This window comes from Centrocercus urophasianus, unplaced genomic scaffold (assembly GCF_019232065.1).
Source record: "Centrocercus urophasianus isolate 14NV4802_14NV808 unplaced genomic scaffold, USGS_Curo_1.0 seq_690, whole genome shotgun sequence".
NCBI lineage: Eukaryota > Metazoa > Chordata > Aves > Galliformes > Phasianidae > Centrocercus > Centrocercus urophasianus.
This window is the reverse complement of record NW_024885300.1, coordinates 1-16,788: the sequence shown is the minus strand read 5'-3', so window position 1 is coordinate 16,788 and position 16,788 is coordinate 1. Positions and strand designations below refer to the sequence as shown.

The following is a 16,788-nucleotide window of genomic DNA, read 5'->3' as shown; positions in this document are numbered from 1 at the left end:
CCCCCCCCCATCACACCCCCAACCCCCCCCCTCCTTTCAGACACCCATTAAGTGGATGGCACTGGAGAGCATCCATTTTGGGAAGTACACGCACCAGAGTGACGTGTGGAGCTACGGTGAGCGCAGCCCCCCCAGCCCCCCATCAGCCCCTCCGCCACCCTGCGCTCACATTGCTGCCCCCCAGGAGTGACGCTGTGGGAGATGATGACCTTTGGGGCTGAGCCGTACGCCGGGATTCGCTTGCCAGAGGTTCCCGACCTGCTGGAGAAGGGCGAGCGGCTCCCGCAGCCCCACATCTGCACCATCGACGTCTACATGGTGATGGTGAAATGTGAGTGGGGGGCGCTGTCTTGGCAAGGGGGGGGGGGGGCTGCCCGTGACCCCCACCCTGCCACGACCTTCTCTGCTGGCTCCCAGGCTGGATGATCGACGAGAACATCCGCCCCACCTTCAAGGAGCTGGCCAACGAGTTCACCCGCATGGCGCGGGACCCCCCCCGCTACCTGGTCATAAAGGTGGGTGAGAGCCCCCCCTGGGCCCCCCCTGGGCCGGGATCCCGCGGCCCCTCACGTGCCCATCCCCACTGCAGGAAAGTGGGGCCGTGCCGCCCGCTGAGCCCCCCACCCTGAGCGACAAAGAGCTGGATGAGATGGAGACGCTGGAGCTGGAGGAGGAGGAGCTGGATGTGTCCTTCGGCCTCTGCCCCCCGCGGCCACGGGGCAGCTGCACCCGGGTGAGCCCCCTCGCCCCCCCCCCCCCCACCCTGGGGCCCCTGCTGTGGTCTGGCTGCATCCTGGGCATGGGCAGAGTGTGGGTCTGGTGTCCCCCAGATCTCTGCTCCCCCTGGGGGGGGCAGAGCTGACCCTAACCCTAAGCCATCACCGTGGTGGGGACCCCCGTTCCATAACCCCTTTGGGATGCGCTGCCCCGCTTGGTACCAACCCCCCGTGTCCCCCCCCAGAGTCCCAGCCTGCTGAGCCCTCCAGCTGGATACATCCCCATGAACCAGCCCGGCCTCAGCAGCCGCCAGGTACCTGGAGCAGGGGTGGGAGGGGGAAGGGGAGCACCGAGGGGGGAGCAAAGGGTTTGGGCTGCGCCGCGTTCCATGGCGTTGCAGTGGAATTCATTGCATTTCAATTCCTTTTATTTCATTGCGTTGGGGTTGGGCTCAGGGGCTCAGGGGGCTGTGGGGCTGGAGCTCTGAGGCTGCACTGAAGGGGAGGTAATGGAGCCCTTCCCCTCCCCCCCCAATCGCTGCCATGTCCCGCAGGGCACTGGGACGCGTCCGCCGCGCCGCAGCCGCCAGGAGTCTGTGGGGCGGACGGTGTCGGAGTCATCGGAGGGCCGGGGCACGGCCTCAGAGCTGGACCTGGCCGAGGGGCTGTCGCTGTCGGGAAGCCTCTGCCGCAGCCTGCGCTCACGGGGGGACAGCGCGTACCTGTCCCAGAGGGAGAGCTTCCCCCCCCCGCCCCCCAGCTCAGAGGGCAGCGAGGAGGACGCCAATGGCTACGTGACACCCAGCTGCGCCGGACGGGGTGAGGGTCCCAGCTTGGGGGTCCCATTCCCGGTTGTGGGGGGTTCCTTCCCAGCAGGGTTTGGGCTGTGGGTGGGGGTCTCTCCTTGCAGGGCACTGGGGGGCTCCCTTGGGGTGGGGGTCTCAGCCCCAGAATTGATTTGGGGTTCTGCAGGGTTAGGGTTGGGGGTTTCGGCATTTGTAGGGAGGGCTGGGTGGCCCCTTCCCCAAACCCCTTCCTCAACCCCCTTCCCTGGCACAACTGAGCCCCCCGGGACTCAGCCCCAGTCCTGCGGTAGATCTGTGGGGGCACAGCCGCTGTCTGACCTCCACTCCGCAGAACCAGAGCCCACGGGGGGCTCAGTACCGGAGCTGGAGGAGGAGTACGAGTACATGAACCGGCAGCCTGGCGCCCCGCTGCAAGCCCCCCCACCGCGGCCAGCCTCGCTGGAGGAGCTGGGCTACGAATACATGGAAGTGGGCTCCGAGCTGGGCAGCCCTGCAGGGCCCTCCCCGGGCCGTGGGGAGGAGGAGGAGGACTATGAGTACATGAACAAGCAGCCGCGGCTGAGCCGCTCGCTGGGCAACGTGGTGGGGGGGCCGGGACCCCGGCATGAGGGCTGCCCCCCCCGGCACGACGGCTACACCGACATGCGGCCTGGGGAGCCCCCCCCCGGCCCCAGCAGAGGAGCAGGGCTACGAGGAGATGGAGGCGGTGCTGGCCCCCCGTGGCCCTCCCTGCCCTGGCTGCCGCAGCCCCCCCGGACCCCCCCCAGCCTGCATGAAGCCCCTGCGCAGCCTGGAGGCCTCGGACTGTGCCTTCGACAACCCCGACTACTGGCACAGCCGCCTCTTCACTAAGATGGACGCCCAGCGGACGTAGGGACCCCCTGCCCCCCCAGCTGTTTACACTGGATATGAAGGATCGTCCCCCCCACTGCTGCTGGACGGAGGGCAAGAGACAAAGCTCCATGGGGGACATGAAGACGTGGGATTGGGGGGGGCAGCCCTGCCTGGGTGTGGGGCTGATCCCGAACACCTCAGGCCCCATGGGAGAGGGGCCTTGGACCCCTCCTCTGCACTGCCATGCCCCAGGGATATTCCCAGCGTTTCCCCTCCCCGTGCAGGACTGCAGCAGCAGGCCCTGGCTGGGGTCAGGCTCCCTGCTTTTGGGCTGGGAGGGGGGATTCGGGGGGGGCTACCTGTGGGGTTGGGGTCCTCCCAGCTGCCATGGGTGAGAGGCTCTGCATTTCTTTGCTTCCTGCATGGGGTGGATTGAGGGTAATCCCCGACTGCAGGCTGGGCTGTGTGCCCACGCCGCATGGCAACCCTGGCAGCCCGGCCCTCCCGAGGGGCTCCGTGGGTCGAGACTGGGCCGCGCCCATGGGCCCCACAGAGGCCCTTTCACTGCGCTCCGAGCATCTCCCCGCTCCCAGGGAGTCGGGTCTCGTTTGTAAACGTGGAATAAATACAACTGGAAGAGAACGGGCTGTGGAGCTGTGGCTGCTGATGTGTGATGGGGGGAGGGAGGAAGGAAGAGGGCACGGGATGGGATTGGACCTGCGGGTCTGGCCCCGGGCGGAGCAGGGGGGCAAAGGCGAAGAGGAAAGGGCGGCTGGGGGCCGCCATGCCGGGGCAGCGACCTGCGCGAGGCCGGACAGCGCCCGCCACAGCCCTTACTTCCGCCATGCCGCACTCGCGCACCACTTCTGGCCTTACTTCCGGTTCTATCTCTCGCGAGAGCCGCGCCGCCTGCCGGGAGCTGGAGTCCGCGGCGGGGCCGGGCCGCGAGCGCTGCTGGGAGCCGTAGTCCGAGGGGGAGGGGACTCGGCTTCCCAGCGTGCGCCGCGCGGAGCCCGCGCTCCTGCTCTGCTCGCGCTCTCTCGCTCGCGCTCCCCGGGTTCCTCAGCGCGGCGGCGGCGGCGGGGGGGCGGCAGCGGCGGCAGCGGCGGCGGCGGGCGCGGGGCCGGGTCCGACCATGTCGGGAGAGGAGGAGGCGGCCGAGCTGACCATCGCCGAGGACCTGGTGGTGACCAAGTACAAGATGGGGGGGGACATCGCCAACCGTGAGTGCAGGGCCGCGGGGCTGAGGGGGGCGGGGGGGGGCGGGAGGCGGCGTTGGGCCGCGCGGGGCCGCTGTGGGGGGGGGCGGCGGCGGCCCGGGCACCCGGCGATGGCGGCCTCTGAAGGGCTGGGGGCGGCCGCGCGGATCCCCGGGTGGGGGTTGGGGATCCCCGGTGCCGCCCCCCCTCCCCGTGGTGCCCCTCCGGTTTCCCCGGCTCGGCTCCGCGCGGCGGGCGCTGCCCGCACGTGGCCTCCGCGCCCCACGTGCACCGAGCGGGAGGAGGAGGAGGAGGAGGAGGAGGGGGGGGCAGGGCCCGGCCGTGCTCCACGCGCTGCCCCGTCCCGCCCGATCTCTCCGGTTCCTCCGGGTAGGAACGAGTGCAAGGCTCGGCCACGCGGCCCCGGCGCCCCCCCGCCCCACGCGCGGAACGATCCGGGCGTTTGTTGCCGGCCCCCCCGGCGGGGCGGGGGGCGCTCCCGGGGCCGGGCGGGGCGGGGAACTCCGCCGTGCCCCCCCGCCCCCCCGCTGCTGTTTCGTCGTTTCTTTCCGCCGTCTCTTCGCTGTCCCGGCGGAGCTGACAGCCTCTCCCGCGGGCTCTGCACGACCCCGGGCCCTCCCGGTGCTCCTCAGCCCGCGGGATCCTCTCAGGAGGGGCTGGGGGCTCTCAGCCCATGGGGGACGGCGGTGTGGCCCTGCTTAGAGCGCGGCCCCGGGGTGGGACGGGGTCGCTGGGCTGTTGCTGCTGTCCACAACGAACCTGGAGGAGCCAGAGGGGTTTTGAGGCTCTGTGGAGCTGTGCTTTGGGACACGGAGCGGCTCAGAGGGTTCCCTGCTCGGTGCTGCTGCTCTGACAAACCCCAGCTCCCTGTCTGCCCTTCCACAGCGCTTAATGCTTCCTGTTCTCACCTTTCAGTCCCCTGCCATCTACTAAAGCTCTTCTTTATAAGAACATTTTCTCTTATTTTATCCCTCACCAACGTTTGAGACCCATGAAATGATCATGGAAACGATACGAATGCGGTGCTGGGGCAGCCGTGGGCTCCCAGTCCTTCCCCCCATTCTGCAGGGCATGAGGCACCCTGACACCCATCCTGGAGCCCAGCTCTAATTGCAGGCACCAGAATACGGCCCAGTGTGGGTGCAGCGCTGCCATGCAGCCACGGTTCTGCAGAGTAAGGGCGGTTTCCTCCTGGTCCCACACAGCCCGCGGCGCTGCCCCTCTGCTCTTTGATGTGCTGCGCGTCTCCCAAGCAGTTTTCAAACCTGTTCCTGTAGCTCTGAGTGCTCTGGAAGGAATGTGGGAGAGCAGTGTTTCTTCTCAGCTCCTTCGCGTGCCAACCCTCCGTGTGAGGCTGCAGTGCTTCACCTGTGCACATCCCAGCACGCCTTGCTTTGCCCCTGCTTTGGTTCTCAAACAGCAATACGAATTCCAGTGGGTTCTCTGCCCATCTGCAGCTCTCGGTGCAAAGCTGAGTCCAGAACGATGCCCTCTGTCAGAAACAAAGGGGCTCGTGGTGAGTTTGCTGACCTGCTCCGTGTCTGTGCTGCTCTGCAGGGGTCCTGCGTGCCGTGGTGGAAGAGGCGAATTCGGGAGCATCGGTTCTGTGCTTGTGTGAGAAGGGAGACGCCATGATCATGGAGGAGACCGGCAAGATTTTCAAGAAGGAAAAAGAAATGAAAAAAGGTGAGGCCTTTGTCAGCTCACCGGGCTTTTCCATCTGGAGTGGCAGCAGCACAGAAGCGACTCGTGCCGCCTGTGCTGTGAGCACCGCCGCTGAGCTGGGGCTGCCCTCCCTGCACTCAGAGCTCCTTATGTTATAAATATTGGGCAGGCCGCCCTGAGCCGGGCGCTCAGCCTTGGAATCGGGTGACACTTGGGCGTTCTGCAGACTCGGGTCCCTTCTGCACCGCCGAGGATCCATTCCTTTGATGGCTGCTGGGGCAGGAGGGCCACGTGCTGCTCTCCTCGTGCTTGTTCACCAGGGGCTGCTCGGCGGGGCGCCTTCCCTGCTTTACAAAGCTCAAACTCGGTGACGCTCCGCTGGCCGAGCTGCTGCCTGCACTCTGTGTGAGGCTGCCGGACTCCACGGGCTGTTTCTCTTTCTCCTTCGCAGGTATTGCCTTCCCAACGAGTATATCAGTAAATAACTGTGTCTGTCACTTCTCCCCCTTGAAGAGTGACCAAGACTACATCCTCAAAGATGGAGACTTGGTCAAAATGTAAGCGTCTCGGTTGTTTCTCATCAGCTTGCCTTTGGCACCTGGGCTTTGCATTCTAGTCCTGTTTGCCGCGTTAAGTACTTCCTCGTCGTGCTAATTACAGAATGTAACAGCTAATCTAGTCAGGCTTTATTAAATATGCCTGCATCTTCGAATGCTTTGAGGAGTCACACCAGTTTCCCGAGCCGTTCCCGCCTGTAATTAAGGCTCTTTGTGTTGCAGTGACCTGGGAGTCCACGTCGATGGCTTCATAGCGAATGTAGCTCACAGTTTTGTCATAGATGCCTCCAAGGTAGGTTTTCCACGGGGGGGCACTTGAACAAGGGAGGGACCAGGGGACGGAGCGCTGCATCCCTCATCCGCATCCCCCTGCGTCTCCGCCTGTAGGCAGCCCTGCTGATGGGAGGGACGAGGACTCGCTCCCTACAAGCCTTCGTTTCTGTGTTCTTTCAGGAAAGCCCCGTGTCGGGCCGTAAAGCCGATGTCATCAAGGCGGCTCATCTCTGCGCCGAGGCCGCGCTGCGTTTGGTAAAGCCTGGAAACCAGGTGAGGGGTGGCGTGAGCGAGTGAGGGGCTGCGCAGATGGGCTGTGCTAAAGCAGAGGGCCGTGACACCGCCTGAAGGACGGCCTGTCGGTGGCAATCTGCAGGCAGCTCGGCTCCTTTGCTGGGCGCTGCGTTGGGTGGCAGCCACCCGATCCCTGCGGGACCCACGGAGGAGCGGTGCTGCTTTTCCCCTCCTCCCTGGGGCGGCTGTGCCCTGTGAGCCCTGTGAGCCCTGTGTGCCCTGTGTGCCCTGTGTGCCCTGTGTGCCCTGTGTGCCCTGTGTGCCCTGTGTGCCCTGTGAGCCCTGTGAGCCCTGTGAGCCCTGTGAGCTCTGTGCTGCTCACTGATGCCTCCTGCTCTCAGCCCCCCTCACCCGCTGCTCAGCAGCCGTAGGCGCCGTGCTTCAGCCCCATGTTGTGTTCCAGTAGCGTCCAGCACTGCTGCCCACGTTACCTCCCAGAGGAATTGTGTGTGAAAAGGCACCGCGTGCAGAGCGGGAGGCTGAGCCGACCTCGTGCTCCACGTTATTTTTGTTGAGGGGGGATTAAAAATGGAAGCCTGCCACCGTTCCTCCTCTGTTTGGAGCCATTAGAGCTCCGCTTGGTTTTATCACCAAACGCTGCCAGGTGAAAATTAACAGTCGTGCTTCTGGCTCGAGTCCTCAACCCTTAACGTGTTTCCATGTGTTCTCCATCCAGAATACACAAGTGACAGACGCGTGGAACAAAATCGCCCACTCGTTTCACTGCACGCCCATTGAAGGTAAGGGCTGGGGAGCAGCTGGTGCAGAGCAGCGATGTTTTCATCACACTCTCAATCCTCAGCTGCCCTATTCAAACTCTGGGGAGCATTTCCTGACTGCTGGCCACAGAATCACAGCACGGCTGGGTTGGAAGGGAGCTCGAGGATCACAGATCTCCAACACCCCACCACACGCAGGGCCACCAAGCTCCCCGTCCCACAGCAGGGCCCCATCCGGCCTCCAACCCCTCCAGGGACGGACGGGGCATCGCAGCCCCTCTGGCAGCCGTTCAGCCCCTCTCACAGCGCAGCACCTCCCTGACACCCGGCCTCCAGCTGCCCTCCCTCAGCCTCGTTTCCCCTCGTCCTGCTCTCATCTCCCCTCGCACGGAGCTGCCTCCCCTCCTGGCTGCAGGCTCCCTTTAGGCACTGCAGGCTGCACTCAGCTCACCCCCAGCTCCTCCTCTCCAGCTTGTTTGCAATGCAGGCTCATTGCAAAAGATGCCCATAGATGTTTTTTCCTCCCTTACAACGAGAAACCGATTCCTGTTGTCTTCACAGCGCTGACAACGGCTGGGTGGGGAGGCCTGGGGCAGCTCCTCGTTGAACGCTGAGCTCTTGTTTGACAGCTGGGGGGGCCTCAGTGACGCTGCCTTTCTCCTACGAGTGACGTCACTGTTCAGCACAGAGCTGCCTGCTGTTGGCTGCATTTCCTGCAGTGCTGTAAAGCTGGCTCAGTGTCTTTGCTCTCCTTCGCCCAGTCCTGGCACGTCAGCTCCTGTTCTTGTGTGGGATGGCTTTGTGGGCCTCCTCAGTGCTGTGCTCCTTTCTCTCATGCCATGAGCTGCAGTGAGGAGGCGGCTGCTCGCGCTGTCAAGGGATTTTGAGCAGCACTGTTTTGGAAGCAGCTGAGTGCCGTAATTATGCAGGCAGTGGCAGCAGCTTCAGGCCCCAGCTGATGGAAACAAGCAGAGCTGCTGGAGGGGGGCTCACGCTGTCCATCCTGAGTGGAGACAGAAGTATCTGTGCTGGGCTCCAGTTCGGAGATGAACCGTAGAGCAGAAAGGAGAATTCAGCCCACAAATGTGCTTGGAGCGCTGTGCAGCTGGGGCGCTGCTGACAGGAGCTGAAGTCTCCGTTAATTTGACACCCAGGTTCTCCTCCAATGCGTTCCAAGCTGCTGTGTTAAGCAGCAGCTCCTCCCTGGCTGCTTGCAGCTTCTCCCACTGAGGAGAGGAAGCATCCCTGAAGTCAGGGAGGGCTTTGGGAGCTCCGTGTCTGCAGCAGAGTGAAGCTGAGGAAGCGCTCGCTGTTGGCTCAACAGTTGGCCCCAGCTGAAGGCTGCAGCCCTGAGCGCTGAAGCGTTAACGATGCAGGCCCCGTGTAGCTGGTCTGCAGCTCCGAGGTGTTAATGGACCCTTTTATCTCGGCAGGGATGCTGTCACACCAGCTGAAGCAGCACGTGATCGATGGGGAGAAAACAATCATCCAGAACCCTACAGACCAGCAAAAGTGAGCATCGCTCCGGAGCTTCGTGCTGTGTGTGGAGGCAGGGGCTGCGCGTGGCTCCTGGCCCCATTCCTGGCTCTTGGTGTGACGTCGAGCGCGGGTGCAGCAGCTCAGTTTGCACCTCGTGGCCGAGGGCCACCACAGGAGTTTTAGCAAGGAAAAACTGCTCCCCGTGCTGCCTCCTGATTGAAGTCTGGCCCAGAAGGGATTCGTGACCCCACACCTTGGCTGTGTGAACGCGAGCTGCGGCTTCTGTGCCTGGGTTTTGTTCTGAGAAAGAAAGCTTGAAAGTCAGAGGCACGGGACTGCTGGCACCTGCAGGTTCTTGGTTGCCGTCCAGTCTCTCGAAGGAGACTCCATCAGTGAATTACTGCCTGCGGCCCTGGGGGCTGCCAGCAAAATAAGCAGCGACTGCTGGTCGTGGCAGCGGATGCTCGTTCCCCAGAGGGTGCCAAGGCCTGCTGCTGTCTCACAGAAGCTGCCAGCAGCCCGCAGAGGGTGATTGCTGTCAGTAAGATCTCAGCATGGTGCTGAGCTGATGGGCAGGACGAGTCTCTGTTCTGTTCCAGCATCTTCTCTCCCTCAGGGATGCGGTCAGGGCCGAGTCTCAGGCTGGGTGTTTGGAGCTCAGGGGGTCGGTGCAGAGCTGGGCCTGCAAGCTCTCAGGTGTAGCGATGAGCCGGGCTGGTGGCCCTCGCTCTGCATGATGTGACCACAAGTTCCCAGAGCTGCTGAGCGTCCCCCATTCGCTGGGGATGGAAGGACTGTCCTGGGGAGGAACGCCGCTGGTTTGTCACTGTTCTTCTCTGCCAGCTTGTCGCTGAGCAGCTCTACTGCCTGACGTGCAAACCTTCAACTTCTGTGCCAGCTTTTGCTCTTCTGGTCGAGGTCCCGGTTGCTTTGTGTGTCACCCTGGCTCTGCTTCGTGCCCATACACCTCCAAGCTGAGCTCAGGGCTCGTTTGAGGATCTGTGGCTGTAGCCACAAAGGTTTTGCCTTCTCTCCTTACCATTCTTTGACTCACCAAACCTCTTTCTTCCAGGAAGGACCACGAAAAAGCAGAATTTGAGGTGCACGAAGTTTACGCCGTTGATGTTCTTGTCAGCAGCGGAGAGGGAAAGGTGAGTCTGGCTCGCTGCTGCTCTGCACGCAGTCAGAGCAGCTTGTTTCCAGCCGTCACCCACGAGTGCTGGATCCTTGTACGTGCCGAGCCCAGCAGGGAACCCCTCTGCCTTTCTGGGTGCAGGTTTTTCCATCAGAGTTCAGGTGTGCTTTTGCAGCACCAGAACACAGAAGCTCTGTCTGTAGCTGCCCTGACGCACGCGGGCTGCTGGCTGGTGCTGAGGAAGGGCTGCTCTGCTCCTTCCCTGCTCTCACCTGCGTTTGCATTTTCAGGCAAAGGATGCTGGGCAGAGAACTACAATTTACAAAAGGGACCCCTCCAAACAGTACGGCCTGAAGATGAAAACCTCCCGTGCCTTTTTCAGCGAGGTGGAGAGGCGCTTTGACACCATGCCATTCACTCTCAGGTACTGGCTTTTATTCGTGACCTCCTCTGAGCCGGGTGCTTGGCGAGTTTGCAGATCTGGTGATGGTCTGCGCAGAGGCGGAGGCAGCCTTGCTGCTTTCTGTTGCGTTTGCTGCATTTGAGCCTCGGGGTGGGTGGAGGAAGGAAGTTGCAGGCTTAAGCTGGAATCCCAGGCGCAGATGAGGACAGGAGAATCTCCTGTGCCTTTGTGGCCGGTGAGGAGCCTGGAGTTGTGGTTAAAATAAAATACCGCCAGCTTGCAGCGTGAAGACAGGAGGCAGATCCAAACAGTTTTTGTAGGCGCTCACTCTGAAAAGAAGGAAACCTTTCCATCCTTAAAGCCACTTGTCCTCTCTGCTCTCTGAAGGCAGTGGTTCCTGCAGCAGTTCCCTGTTCTGACAGCAGCACTGCTGGGCAAGAGGGATGTAAAGCAAAGTCCCCAGCCTGAGCCCAGGGGCGGCTCTGAAGCCTGAGGGGCGGAATCTGCTCAGCTGTGGCTCCCATTCTTCTGCAGGGCGTTTGAAGATGAGAAGAAGGCCAGGATGGGGGTGGTGGAATGCGCCAAACATGAGCTGCTCCAGCCCTTCAACGTGCTCTACGAAAAGGAAGGTGAGTGCAGCCGGGGGGAGGCTGGGAGCTGGATGTGGGCTGGTGTCCAGCGCCTCCCCAGCCTCACGCTGCTGCTGTTCCGATGCCAGAGATGCTTTGAGGGCCCCGGCATCCACCCTCCAGGACACTCGACTGCCTGTTGGCTTCTGGGCCTTGTTTCAGATTTGTTCCAGTGCTTAGTTGAGATTTCTCAGAGTAATTCCCCAGACACGAGAGACTGAAGGTTGAAGGCCTCTGGTTTGCTTAGCAGGGAGATCCCAGGGGTGGTTTGCAGCGGTGACTGGAGACAGCACAGGAGCTGGGATTGCTGTGGTGCAGTAATGCCTGTTTCTGCTTTGCAGGAGAGTTTGTTGCACAGTTCAAATTCACAGTGCTTTTAATGCCTAACGGTCCTATGAGGATAACCAGCGGCCCCTTCGAACCTGAGCTCTACAAGTCGGAGTTTGAGGTGCAAGATGGAGAGCTGAAGGTTGGTGCAAAAAGAAGGAACACAACAGGTGTCGCACGGGGCGCCCTGTGCTCATTGTGCTTGGGGTGAAGGGAAGTAAAACCCAGAAGCCTGCTTTGAGGCAGGAGCTTAAAAAGCAAAAGCTCAGCCCTGACAGCCAAATTTCCTGCACGCCCAAGGACAGCAGTCGGTCATGGTGCAAGTCAGTGGCTCCCTGTAATCCTGCAGCCCCAAGAATGTACTTTAGACCAGGCTGGGCTCCTGTTTCCCGCATCAAACACCAGATTTTGCTCGCGATAGCAGCACCCAGCCCTTTCCTCGAGTCGCTGAGAAGCCTGGACAGCTGGCCTCAAGGCCTCGTGCCGCTGCTGTGGCATTCTCCATCTGTCACTGTGCCCGTTAGGACTTACCGCCATTCCTCCAGCGGCTGGCAGAGCTCATTCTGCTTTAAAGGCATTTCCTTTCATCTTCTGTCAAAAAAAAAAGAGCACGGCTTTCTAGCTTCTTATGTTTCCTTCCTGTCCGTAGGCCCTTCTACAAAGTTCTGCAAGCCGGAAGACCCAGAAAAAGAAGAAAAAGAAGGTAATTGAGTCACGTTTTGGGAGGATTTGGCACGGCTCTCGTGGCCAGCAGTGCCCAGGCGTAACCCAGTGCTGCACGGCTGTGTTTCGGGCTGGCTTCAGTGCAGCACTTCAGCAGTGCTGGTGTCCCCGCGCTGTGGGGAGCAGCAGCCCTGCGAGCGCAGGGTTCCCTTCCTCCCTCAGGGCCTTTGTGGTGCTCTGTGGGTCCCTGCCCTGAGCGTGGCTGTGGCTTTGTTTCCACAGGCCTCCAAGAATGCAGAGAATGCCACCACGGGAGAGACGGCGGAAGAGAACGAGGCCGGAGACTGAGCAGCTCCTGCTGCTCCCCCAGCACCCGGCTCTCACACACACACACACAAAACCCCCCCAGAAAAACAACCAGAACCAAAATCCAGTGCTGTTTGTCTCTTACAACCAAACGGCAAACAGCCGGATGTCCCACTGCCTACAAGCAGCTCCTATTGATTTTGCCAAGGAGGGAGGATTCTCTCTGCCACTTCAGACTACTTAAAAAAGAAAGCAGAAAAAATAAAATCAGGAGTAAAAGCTAGTCTATATCTTTCTAACCTTTTATACTACGCATACTTGTTAAAGAGGTGAACAACTAAGCCATTCCCAGTGAGAGGGAGCGTGGAGAGCTGCCTGCTTTCTTCTTCCTCCTCGTTTTGGTTTTAATTTTTCCCTTTACAGATTTTCTTGGAGGAAAAAAAGCTGATAATGCCCTCAGAAAAGCGGTCTGTGCTTGCGATCTGCCCGCAGAGCTGGCAGCTCCTCCCGGCCGTGCAGGATCTCTGTCCGTTACCTCGAGGCAGAGCATTTCTCTCTCTTTTAACCTTTAGATTGTACGTTTATCATTGGGAAAAACAGCAAATTCGGTGTCCCCGGTGAGACCGTAGGCCGTCCCGTCTACTGCGCCCTGTCTCTGCCTTGGTTTACCTATAAACACTCTATTTTTAAACAGATTGCTGTGGTGAGCTTGTTTTTAAATCCAACGCCCGAGGAAGCAGGCGGTGCCCGGCGCCGCTCGGACGGCAGGCAGCTGCTGCGCGCCGTGCTGCTGGGCTCGCCTGTTCCAACGCTGAGAGCGGTGGCGATGCTCCAGCCGGTGGATGCAGGCTGAGAGCAGCCGGGGGCACCGCTCTCGTACAGCAAGCATTTTCCGAGGGGAAAAAAAGCCACCAACAAACGTCGAGTTCAATGCGGTTGGACGCGGACGGCTTTTCCTTTCCTTCGCGGCCGCCCAGCCGCTCACCTGCGGCCCAACTCGGGCGGAGCGCCGCAGGTCCCGCAGGCAGCGCCCCGTGCTGCGGCCCGGACGCAGCCGCCGTCGAGTCGAACGGCGCCACGCCGCGCTCGGCCCCGGGGCGCCTGGGTGTTTTTAAGCAATATTCTGTCCGTGCAGAGCTGCTCACCCCGCGCATTGTAAACCACTGAGACTTGCTGCAGGTTTATTTAATTTCCGATTTTTACGTGCTGTACCTCTTGATACAAGAAACAGAAAACCCGCTCGTTTAAGATTTTGAGAAGAACTCTCCCGAGAAGAACTCTGTAACCGACGCTGTTTTCCAAATAAAGCTGACTCGTGGCACCTCTTTGCACGGAGACGTGGCTCTGCTCATTGGGGCGGGGGGCTTCGGTGCGCCGCGCCCCGGGCCGGGAAGGGCAGCGCTGTGCAAAATGGCGGCCGGACTCGGGACTACAACTCCCGGCATGCCGCGGGGAGGAGCGACTACGGCTCCCGGCATGACGTGCGCGGAGAGGGCGCGGCCGCAGGCTCGGCCCTATAAATAGGCCGCGGCGGGCGGCACTGTTTCTCTCGGCCGCTGCTGCCGCCATCTTGACGGTTGCTGGTGGCCGCCGCCATCCGCTTCCATCCGCCGCCAGCGGCGCCGCACCGAGACTAAGCGCGGCGCGAGCGCGCCGCCATGAGGGCCAAGGTGAGCGGCGGGGGAAGACGGATGGCGCCCGGAAACGATCCGCGTCCCCAGCGGCGGGCGGGTCTGGAGAGGCCTACGCGGGGCCGGGGCTGCGGGCGCCGAGGGTGTGGGGAGCTCCCCGTGGGGTCGTGGAACGGGAGCCGAGGGTCCGGCGGTGCGCGGGGCACACCGGGGGCCGCGGGGCGGGGCCGGGGAGTGAGCTGAGGCCGCGGGGATGCCGGCACGGAGCGGGGCAGCGGGGACCCCCAGTGGAAACGGGCTGTGACGCGGGGCCGCCGCGGGCCGCATCACTCACCCGCTGCTCTTCTCCCTCTGCAGTGGCGCAAGAAGCGAATGCGCAGGTACGTGTGAGCGCTGCCCGCGGGACCGCGGCCGGAGCCGGGAACGGCGGCCGCTCCAGGGCTGTCGGCGCGGTCCCGGGCTGTGACGCCGCTCTGTCCCTTAGGCTGAAGCGCAAGAGGAGGAAGATGCGACAGAGGTCCAAGTAGTGCTGGGACCGGACCGGGCCGCTCGTGGAGGAGTGAGGAGCCGCCCCAGCGCCGCGGGGCCGTGGTGGGGTCCCGTCCCGCCGCAAAGGGCCGGGCTCTGTAGCGCCGCCAATAAAGTTGGAGATGTTTTCGAACGCCTTTGGTGCTTTGCTCGGGGCTGCGGCCCAGCGCGGTGCCCGCGGAGCGCCGGTTGGGAGGGAGCTGCACCGGGACGAGCAGCGGGCCGGGGGAGGGACGGCTCAGCTCGCGTCTCCGAGACGCGGGGCTGCAGCTGCGGGGGCAGCGGGCTGTTCCGTGTCGGTACCGGGATGGGCCCGGGGTGGTGCAGGGAACCCGTGGAGCTGAGGCCGTCGGCGGGTCGCGGCTATGGCGGCGCGCTCTTATGACGTCACGAACCCGGAAGAAGTGCTCCGACCGTGCGCGCGTGACGCGGGGAGGAAGCGGGCAGTTTCTTCCGGGGTGCCCCGGAAGCAGCATAGAGCACTTCCTGCCCGGCGCAGAGCGGCGGCCGGAAGGGACCGCTCATTGTTGGCACTGGAGAACTCGCGAGGAGGCCGCGAGCGGGTGAGTGCGGGGCTGCGGAGGGCGCGGGGGGCCGCGGCGGGCCGGGCCGAGCTGGGCCGGGGCCACGGGATCGGTCGCATCCGCTCCGTCCCGCTCTAGGCCGGGCCCCGCCACAGGCCACACCGCCGGGCCTCCCTCGGGCCTTTCCCGGGCCTGCAGACGGTTCCTATGGAGATCTCGCGGGGGCGGTGCTCGCCCTTCCCTCGCCCGCAGCGCTCGGGACCCGGCCCGGCTCCTGCGGGGCCGTCTCGGGCTCTGTGGGCCCCGCGCCTCCGAGCTCCGACTGCGGGCCCGGGCCGCCCCTCACTCGCGGCCGCGCTCCCCGGTATCTCCGCGTCCCGGGCCCGGTTCCTCATCCTCGCCGCTCTCCTTCCTTTCGCAGCGCCCCCGCGGCGGCAAAGATGCCCGACCGGGACGGCTACAGCAACAGCGGCGGCGATGAGGCGGGTGCCGACGCTGATGATATCTGCCGCGATTTCCTGCGCAACGTCTGCAAGCGGGGGAAGCGCTGCCGCTTCCGGCACCCCGACATCAGCGAGGTGACCAACCTGGGCGTGCGCAAGAACGAATTCATCTTCTGCCACGACTTCCAGAACAAGGAATGCGTGCGCCTGAACTGCCGCTTCATCCACGGCACCAAGGAGGATGAGGACTGCTACAAGAAGACGGGCGAGCTGCCCCCGCGCCTGCGGCAGAAGGTGGCGGCGGGACTCGGCCTCTCTCCCGCCGACCTGCCCAACAGCAAGGAGGAGGTGCCCATCTGCAGGGACTTCTTGAAGGGTGACTGTCAGCGGGGTGCCAAGTGTAAGTTCCAGCACCTGCAGCGGGACTACGAGTACGAGGCGCGGGGCATGGCCTCCCGGGAGCCGGGAATGGTGGCCGCCGTGCGCCGCTACGACCCCTACGATGCCATATATGACGGCGACCGCTACGACGACCACGAGCCCCTGCTGAAGCGGCGGCGGGTGGACGGGCTGTCCTTTGAGACCTACGAGTACAGCTTCGCCAACCCGCGGACAGTGGAGTACCGGCTGCTGGAAGAGGAGAACATCATGCTGCGGAAGCGCGTGGAGGACCTCAAGAAGCAGGTGAACAACCTGATGGCGACCAACGAGGTGCTCTTGGAGCAGAATGCCCAGTTCCGCAACCAGGCCAAGGTGATGACGCTGAGCTCCACGGCCACGGCCACCGAGCAGACTCTGGCCCCCACCGTGGGCACCGTCACCAATTACAACCACAGCATCGCGCAGACCCACACCACGCTCAGCAGCCAGGCCTTGCAGCCCCGGCCCGTCTCCCAGCAGGATTTGGTGGCGCCTGCCGGCGCCCAGGCGGCACCCCCGGCCAACGCCGCTCCCCCCATGAACCCCGAAATCACCCCTCTCTCGGCCGCCCTGGCACAGACCATTGCCCAGGGCATGGCTCCCCCGGTCTCCATGGCCCCGGTGGCCGTTTCGGTGGCTCCGGTGGCCGTGTCGATGGCGCAGCCGCTGGGAGGCATCACCATGAGCCACGCCACCACCCCGATGGTGACGTACCCCATTGCCTCGCAGAGCATGCGGATAACGGCCATGCCGCACTGACGGCCCCCCGCCCCTGCCCACACCTTTGCCTCTGACTTCGGGGGCTGAGCGATGCAGAACTGAGGAACCCTCAGGAGCCCTCGGGACCTTCGCATCCTGGCTGGGGATGGAGGAAGGGGCTTCTCCTCCTGGCCTCGAGCCGTGTGGCGGTGGGTTCAGGGATGAGGGATGAATGGTGTGGGGGCGGCCGGTGCCTCCGCTCTCTCTGCAGCCCCTGGCATGGGACAGGGAAAACTCTGGGACAGAAGGACAAGCTGCAGGAACTTTTTCTGGCTCAATCTTGGGGCTGTGCCCGGAGGGGGGCGGGGGGCGCAGCACCAGGACCCTCAGCGCAGCCCCCCCCCCCCTCCGCGTTCCGTGTAACGTTTTCAGCCATTAAACGCAATGACTCCAGGCGGCGTCCCACCACGTGCCGGTGCCCGCAGCGTCCCGTGGGCTCAACGGCGCCGGGTTGGTC

General features: G+C 63.2%; 3 protein-coding genes and 1 long non-coding RNA gene across 5 annotated transcripts in view; all 4 read left to right on the top strand.

Moving 5' to 3' along the window:
* ERBB3 (erb-b2 receptor tyrosine kinase 3) overlaps positions 1-2,998 on the top strand; it is a gene marked incomplete at its 5' end in the record, with an annotated part of 6,592 nt that extends 3,594 nt beyond the window's left edge. Inside the window, 8 exon segments of the mRNA XM_042837184.1 lie at positions 41-116; positions 185-331; positions 418-515; positions 590-733; positions 962-1,030; positions 1,271-1,535; positions 1,854-2,179; positions 2,181-2,998. Of these exon segments, the coding sequence (XP_042693118.1) occupies positions 41-116; positions 185-331; positions 418-515; positions 590-733; positions 962-1,030; positions 1,271-1,535; positions 1,854-2,179; positions 2,181-2,396 (1,341 nt within the window).
* A 466-nt stretch (positions 2,999-3,464) lies between these two features.
* On the top strand, positions 3,465-12,721 carry PA2G4 (proliferation-associated 2G4). Of its 2 annotated transcripts, none has more exons than XM_042837186.1 (13): positions 3,465-3,579; positions 5,134-5,262; positions 5,693-5,798; positions 6,021-6,090; positions 6,252-6,344; positions 7,042-7,105; positions 8,518-8,596; positions 9,636-9,714; positions 9,989-10,122; positions 10,636-10,730; positions 11,072-11,199; positions 11,707-11,760; positions 12,003-12,721. In XM_042837186.1, the coding sequence occupies exons 1-13, from the start codon at positions 3,492-3,494 to the stop codon at positions 12,066-12,068; spliced, it is 1,185 nt and encodes a 394-aa protein (XP_042693120.1). In that variant the 5' UTR covers positions 3,465-3,491; the 3' UTR covers positions 12,069-12,721. The 2 variants fall into 2 exon arrangements, with proteins under 2 accessions (XP_042693120.1, XP_042693121.1); XM_042837187.1 differs by having other exon boundaries at positions 3,504-3,550.
* An 850-nt stretch (positions 12,722-13,571) lies between these two features.
* Positions 13,572-14,318, top strand: LOC122170392. The gene is made up of 3 exons (XR_006171752.1): positions 13,572-13,696; positions 14,015-14,037; positions 14,142-14,318. It is a non-coding gene; the product is annotated as an uncharacterized LOC122170392 (long non-coding RNA).
* A 248-nt stretch (positions 14,319-14,566) lies between these two features.
* ZC3H10 (zinc finger CCCH-type containing 10) lies at positions 14,567-16,724 on the top strand. Its single transcript, XM_042837185.1, has 2 exons — positions 14,567-14,748; positions 15,131-16,724. Exons 1-2 carry the CDS (start codon positions 14,567-14,569, stop codon positions 16,329-16,331), a joined length of 1,383 nt encoding a protein of 460 aa, XP_042693119.1. The 3' UTR covers positions 16,332-16,724.
* Positions 16,725-16,788: the final 64 nt, after the last annotated feature.

Excerpts from the sequence above, each read along its gene's own strand:
- PA2G4 (XM_042837186.1), top strand. The coding sequence starts at position 3,492 with ATGTCGGGAGAGGAGGAGGCGGCCGAGCTGACCATCGCCGAGGACCTG. Across the intron at positions 9,715-9,988 it reads TCAGCAGCGGAGAGGGAAAG|GCAAAGGATGCTGGGCAGAG; the intron begins GTGAGTCTGGCT and ends TTGCATTTTCAG. Across the intron at positions 11,761-12,002 it reads AGAAAAAGAAGAAAAAGAAG|GCCTCCAAGAATGCAGAGAA; the intron begins GTAATTGAGTCA and ends TTGTTTCCACAG.
- ZC3H10 (XM_042837185.1), top strand. The coding sequence starts at position 14,567 with ATGACGTCACGAACCCGGAAGAAGTGCTCCGACCGTGCGCGCGTGACG. Across the intron at positions 14,749-15,130 it reads CGCGAGGAGGCCGCGAGCGG|CGCCCCCGCGGCGGCAAAGA; the intron begins GTGAGTGCGGGG and ends TTCCTTTCGCAG.